Genomic DNA, 7,054 nt, shown 5'->3' on the forward strand with positions numbered 1-7,054 from the left:
CCATTTCCAAAGCATGCTTTCAAGAAGAGTTCTCCCACAACATATCTTATGAGACTGAGATCTTATAACATCTACAAGCACTATCAAATTTAGGGATGGGTAAAATCACATCCACTAGAGGTTCAACATTCTTACTTGTGAAATACCTTTAGGATAAATTTTTGAGGATACTTGCTTTAAGGAGTTATTTTTAAGAGCCACCAAATCGTTAATATGAACTATTGGGTTGAAGACATTTGAGGCCATATAAAGGATAGACTAAAATATAGCACAATAAATGTGAAAGAGGAAAGATTTTTCCTATGCCAAGGGCATGGAGTGACATTAAGGGAAGCCAAGAATTGTAGGGAAAACATAAACCCTAGGATACACAACATCAAAAATATATTTTTATTATGCATTTTTTAAATTAAATTATATATTAGTGTGTTTAGAAAAGTGATATATTTTATTTATAAAATTGAAAGCAAGTCACTTGACCCATCTCTCATTATTATTGTAAAATTCCGATATCATATGGTATATGCATGAAAAATAAGAAGTACAATTAATTTTAATTGCTCTAATGACATTTGGTGGCTGACGACAAATCCCCTTAAAAGATGTGGAAATTGAAAACCATAAAGCATGTAGGGTCTAAATATGAATAGAGTAATGGTAACAATTAAAAACATAAATTATCAAGAAAAACACAAATCATCAAGAATTTACCTTAACAACAATAGCAAGAATATGGGTTCGCCCGCTAGCTCAAACAGTTGGCATGGTCGTACTAAGGCTTTGGGTTTGTCCCATGTAGGTCCAAGGTTCGATTCACTGTGATTGGGTTTACCCTACTGCAAACCTGGCACAAAAAATAAGAAAAAGAAAAAGATCTCAAAAATATTTTTAAAAAATAACAATTTATTTTTTAATTTAAATTTTTTTTATATAATAAAAAATTTAAACATGAGAAAATTCTCGCGAAAACAAAATTGTGCTGTAATAAAGTTTTGCCCATTTAACATATATGTTTCCAATTACTAATTTAACATAGGTTTGAAACTTCCTTATGAACCCTTTTGTGGAATTCTAATATTTTGTGTGGTCATGCATTATTCTCATAGTTCAAAGCAAGGGCGTAAAATTTTACAAGTGAATATGGCAGAAAGAGACGATCAAAGTCGGTGGGGAATACGTGTAAAAATTTTATTCATAAAAGGAGTCAAGTTGGCGTGTTGACTCCGCTACTTTTGCTACCGTCTTCCTTACGCCGGGTCTTTCTCTCGGTCTTCTTTCGCATATCTATCTCTGCTATTAACAATTGAGGATAAACTAGTCGTGGTACTTAAATTTGACGGAAGAGTTGAATTTGGGTAGTATTTGTAAATCGGAGGTTACATTCCCAGTTGAGATCTTACAAGTTCCTTTATGGTAAGAATTACAAGATCAAGGGTTCCGAATTATATGGAAATCGGAAACGCTACACTTTAAACTTTTCCTTGTGAACCATTTCACGGAAATCATTATAAATGAATGTCTATTAAATAAATAAAAATTAAGGATGTGCATTTGGAAATAATAAATGTTAAGAGTTGAAAGATCAATGCAATAATAGTAATATTTTTAATTTTATTATTAAAAAATGAATAATTTTTACAGTTAGATGTTTAGGAATTAGGAAGAGATAATGAAAGTTCATAACTCTTTTGAAGATAAAAATATTATTATTTACAAAATATATCACTTTGCTTATCTGCTAATTCACTTTGCTTTTCATTTACAATAAAATCGGAATAATGTGATACTCAGCATACTCGGTGAGGTCGAATACTTGAAACCGTCGTGTGATATCCCTCTTCTGCTCATGACATTCCTTGCATAGTGCCAACGACCAGAATGAAGGGTTTGAATGCGATTCCCTTGGTTGGTTACACAGAAGACTCTTCACTTGAATCTATTGAAGGTGCAGCCCTAATTGATGAATTGAAAGGCAGAGGAGGATTGGTTATATCATCACCATTTCCTTCCAACATTTGAACCACTTTGCTCATGCTCGGTCGATCTCTTGAGGTATACTGAATGCACCATAGTCCTACTTTGACCAGCCTTATAGCTTTCTCCTTCTCTTCACATTCTATTTCTGCCTTACCACTTCCTCTCAACACCCTCTCCAACTGCTCATTCTCCATCAACTTGAATGCCCAATCTGGAAAATACAATTGACTGGACCGGCTTACCTGCACACCAACATTCTTTCTTCCTCCGACCATCTCCAATAATACCATTCCAAAACTGTAAACATCTGACTTGTCCGTTACAGGTCCCAAATTTCTATTCCAAACCTCTGGCGCAGCATATCCTGGTGTTCCTCTTGCTGCTGTCATTGATATATGATCCTTTTTCTTCCCACATAGTTTAGCCAGACCGAAATCAGCTACCTTTGGTGTGAACTCTTCATCCAGTAATATGTTGTGGGGTTTTATGTCGAAATGAATGATACGATTGTCACAATCTTGGTGTAAATAGGCTATTCCACGAGCTGCACCTAAGGCAATTGAATACAGCTGTGCCCAATTGAGGATTTGTTCCTTCTCTCTTCCTGCAAATATAAACTTGTCTAGAGATCCATTAGCCATGTACTCATACACCAATGCGTTTCTGTTTCCTTCGTAGCAATATCCCATGAGGCGAACCAAATGAACATGATGGATCCTTCCGATGGTTGCTACTTCATTCATGAATTGATTCTCAGAGTGCCTAGACTGATCAAGCATTTAAACGGCTACCAGATCGCCAGTAGATAGCTTTCCTTTATATACCACACCAAAACCTCCTTCCCCCACTCTATGTGTAAACTTACTGGTGATCTTCATGAGCTGAGAGTATGAATATCTACATGGCATTTGATGAACATAATCTTGCAAGAACTTCTCTACATTAGAAAGATCAAGTGTCTTGGAAGATGCGGAAAACCACCGCCTCCTATTAACGAACACAACCAGTATTCCCATCACTAACAATGCACCGGTTCCAATGGCCACACCTGATTAATAAGAACAAAGTGAAGGATTTGCATTCACACCAATGAAATATAGATTTAAAGAATATAGATTGACGTATGGATACTAATAAAAGAAGACGTACTCACTTGCAATGATGGCAGTTTTAGCCCTTGAATTGCCTACAACACCCGAATCCATAAAATTCAGCAAATATAATGAACAATTATTTCCGATAGAACGCATACACCATCTCATAAAACATTGAATTGATTAAAAAATAATTCGAGTTCGTGTTCTTACGAGCGGGACATTTCTCTGGATACAAGCCGCCTTTGCAGCGGGACCAGAACTGCGTCGTAAAGGGCTCATAGGTACAATTTCCACCACTCGAGCTGCACTTACTGCATTTTTGGCTGATATTCCATTCTACTCGGAACCCTGGAATTCGATCTGATCCAATTGTTGGTAGGCTCTCAAACAGCAGCATAACTTCTGGCTTACATACGTGACTGAAATCGGACTCTTGAAGATCCTAACTGTAATGCCAACTACTGTTACATTGTAGAAGCGGGAAATTAGCCGTTGCATTGCACTGCTCCGACAGAGCCAACTTTATGTTTTGATCCTCAATGTGAAATTGATCGGTAGGCAAGGATTGCCGTGCAAGGTTACTGGTCCATGGGCTGCATTTACCCTCCCACACATTTTTTTCAATTATTGTCATATGATGGTCGGAATCCCCATTCTTATAGACTTCGGGGGGTTTCATTATGTAGTAGTCGTACCCACTAATATTCAGTAATGGCATCGGTCCATCATCACACTCCACCTGAAGAGCAGGGTCACCGCAGCCACTGTCCTTTCTTCCGAAAGGATGTGCGAAGGAATAATCCCCACATTGGAAAGGTTCTTCTGGACAAGCTCGTGATGAAGAAGCGAGGCACGATATGAATACTGTGAAGACGAGAAAGAGGAAGCTGGGGGCTGGTAGCCCTTCCACTTCCATGTCCATATATTTTAGATGAGTAAGAAGAGAGGTGTAGAAATGGAATAAAGAGGGGAACATGAACGGCTGCTTAATAGCACAGAAAGGAGGTGCGAGAAAGCCGAGAGACAGACTTTGGCAAAAGTAGCGGAGTCAATACGCCAATTTGATTCCCCATAAATCGTTAAATCCAATTTGGGTCTTGGAGTTATTTCTTACCGTCTTCTAGCACTCATTAAATTTCACGCGCTTTCTTTTGACGCGATAGACTTGCGCATTGGCAAATTTAAAGTGAAACCTTTTTTGTTTTGAAGTTTCAACCTTGTTTAGGGTAAGAGCACCTGCTCATGTTTTAATAATAGTTTATTTTTGCACATTTAATCTTTCAATTAAAATAATTAAAAAAAAAGTTTATTAATAAATTTTACATGTATCAAGAGTCACTTATTTTTAATTTTTTTTGGATCATAATTGGTCTATTTGTGTATCATTATCGGTATCCATAGCATATGCATATTGGGGCATTTGTGCATAAGTATTGGTAATTTTAAGTGCATAGTTATTGGGACATCTTTAAGTGGGTATTGGGTGAAACTTTGAAATGTTTACTTTTTAATCTTTGCATACATAATGGATCCTACAACGTTCATCGTTACAACCCAAAAGCCAAAACAATAGCTATAAGTAGTTAAGTTGCATGCAAGACAACAACAACAACAAAATTGTCAAAATTTGATGTACTGTTTAGAATCTGTGGGTGCATGAAGTTAGCTTTAATAAGTACTTGTATGGTTCCCCTAATTCTTTGATCTTTTTCCAAATGGAATATCACACCAGGTTAAAACTTTACCTCAGGCCCACCCTCTTATTTTCCTTGAGAGGTGGACATACACACATAAGATGTGATAGCATGGTCAACTTGTTCGTTCTTTAAATAACTAGCATTTGCACTGATGGAGGTGCAATGGTTATTGGGTAGAATATAGAAGTAAAAGAAAAAGGGTTAAAATTTTTTGTTAGGTTTCTTTTTGAAATTTTGAAATCTTAAAAAAGTTAAAAAATAATTCATTCGTGTAGATCAATTCACAAGAATAAGGGAAGATTAAAAATAGCAAGTGAGGTACAATGTAAGTCATTGTATGGGGCTCTAAGCCTCTTACTAGGGATTAATGATGAGGATTAGATGTTCTAGCTTGTTGGTTACTACATGTGTTTGTGACAAGCCAAGCACCTTGCAAAGCCATGAACATGATAACTTGGTAAGTGTTGAACAAGTCATGCATAGTTTTCTTATCATCGCCAGGAATTTGGGGCTAGCACAAAGCAATCAATGGATGATTTAGGGTTTTAGCATAGTGTCATATTCGCACACAATATCTTTTTCTTCCTTAAGAACTTTAAAAGATAGATATAAACCCTTACATTCATCACCATATTTAGATGGATTTATATCACATCACATTACCATATTGATTTTCTCAAGAAACAAATGGCTATATATTTAAGAAGACTTGCAAAAACCCAAAAGCTAATATTCGACAAAAGTATCTATTTCAGTATGCTTTAAAACATTTTAGCATGAATCTAAGCATCCATTCACATTATGCTTTTATTATGTATTACTCATAATACAACAATGTGTGTGTGTGCGCGCGTGCGTGCGTGCTTGCTTGTGCAATTCCAATAACCATAATAGTGCTAAATTTGACAATAATATGAACATAGCTCTTAATGATATCGTAAACCATATATCATTATCAAACATACTACATACTTATCAAATGGTTTCAATACATTTGGCTAAAGTCCATACAAAGCTTATAGTCTCCTCCAGTGTTGAAGAGATGCAATTATCGATGAATGATCACTAGTTAGTCTAGCCCTATGCACGACTGTTAGGCTAACTATAATAGATGGATTTAAATTATAAAAGTTCTACTACCTCATGCTATTAGAATTCATTTTTTCTCAAATTTAAGCCCCTAGATCATAAAGTCAATTGAGTGCTTCAAGTGTGTGTGTGTATGTGTGTGTGTGTGTGTGTGTGTGTGTGTGTATTATATCTTTTTATTGATGAACAAAATACTAAATGATCTTGTCATATATTGTATATTGAGCTATTGTAAAAATAAAATCCTACATCAAATAACAATTAGTTAAAATGTGTATATTTCAAATCCTCATAATATCCTCAATCCTTACACTCAATTTATAATCATAAAATTTATTAATTTTAATTTTATTTACTATACACTTTCAAAAAATAAATTGAAATAATTTCTCTAATAATCTAAAATTCAAATTCAAAACCACTATTTAATAATCACTATGTCTCAAGTGTATAAGAAAATTGTAATATGAAGTGCAACCATTTAAAAAAATAAGTATATGCTAAACTACTAAAGCAAAAGAAACAATAATTATCTTACTAAATGAATGATGACAATCAATTCTATTATGGGATTTCCTAATATAATAATAACAAGTTTTTTTTTACAAATGTAAAATTTCATCTTATTAGTAATTAGTAGAAAATTGTGAAAAAATAATAGTTTTAAAAATATATTTTTTTTGTAAAAGGTCTACATGATATAAAAAGATTGTTAGGATTTGAGGTGTCTCAAATTTAACTATTCCTAATATTGTATTATTTTATTTAATGCCTAAATTATAATTTCTTTCTCATAATATTCTTCCATCTAGTGTGACATGGCATAGTGAGTTATCTTCATGCTCGATGTGGTTTGTCCCTACATGGGAAAATGAGCATCTCATTTTGGTAATGGTATTTTTCAATGTGTTGGTATATTAGAAACATGTATAAGATAGTATTGTATGATAAATTCTTATGATAGGCTATGACAAATTCTTATGTCAGATTTGAAAAGTATTAGAAGACATCTTGCATGGAGAATATGGGCGCCCAAGTCGAGTTATGACAAGTTGTAAGAGAATCAGTTGATTATAGTCATTAATCATGGATTCTCTTTGTTGGTGTAATTAAGGTATTTTGCCTTGGTTATTTTCTACCTAGGTCCTAATTACACATCATTTAAGCTTACTTAGGGAATTGCATAGGAGTAGT

The 7,054-nt window shown here is 34.5% G+C and overlaps 2 protein-coding genes across 3 annotated transcripts; both read right to left on the minus strand.

The window, feature by feature from the left end:
* Positions 1 to 1,741: 1,741 nt before the first annotated feature.
* Positions 1,742 to 4,036, minus strand: LOC131873596 (rust resistance kinase Lr10-like). 2 transcript variants are annotated; one of them, XM_059216431.1, is made up of 3 exons: positions 3,285 to 4,036; positions 3,131 to 3,163; positions 1,742 to 3,025 (listed from the first exon to the last, which is right to left on the minus strand). In XM_059216431.1, exon 3 carries the CDS (start codon positions 2,754 to 2,756, stop codon positions 1,911 to 1,913), a length of 846 nt encoding a protein of 281 aa, XP_059072414.1. In that variant the 5' UTR covers positions 2,757 to 3,025; positions 3,131 to 3,163; positions 3,285 to 4,036; the 3' UTR covers positions 1,742 to 1,910. The 2 variants fall into 2 exon arrangements, with proteins under 2 accessions (XP_059072414.1, XP_059072415.1); XM_059216432.1 differs by lacking the exon at positions 3,285 to 4,036 and having other exon boundaries at positions 3,131 to 3,257.
* On the minus strand, positions 2,757 to 3,990 carry LOC131859425 (LEAF RUST 10 DISEASE-RESISTANCE LOCUS RECEPTOR-LIKE PROTEIN KINASE-like 2.4). Its single transcript, XM_059213149.1, has 4 exons — positions 3,543 to 3,990; positions 3,285 to 3,434; positions 3,131 to 3,163; positions 2,757 to 3,025 (listed from the first exon to the last, which is right to left on the minus strand). Exons 1-4 carry the CDS (start codon positions 3,988 to 3,990, stop codon positions 2,757 to 2,759), a joined length of 900 nt encoding a protein of 299 aa, XP_059069132.1.
* Positions 4,037 to 7,054: the final 3,018 nt, after the last annotated feature.

Source organism: Cryptomeria japonica, chromosome 2, assembly GCF_030272615.1.
Source record: "Cryptomeria japonica chromosome 2, Sugi_1.0, whole genome shotgun sequence".
Taxonomy (NCBI): domain Eukaryota; kingdom Viridiplantae; phylum Streptophyta; class Pinopsida; order Cupressales; family Cupressaceae; genus Cryptomeria; species Cryptomeria japonica.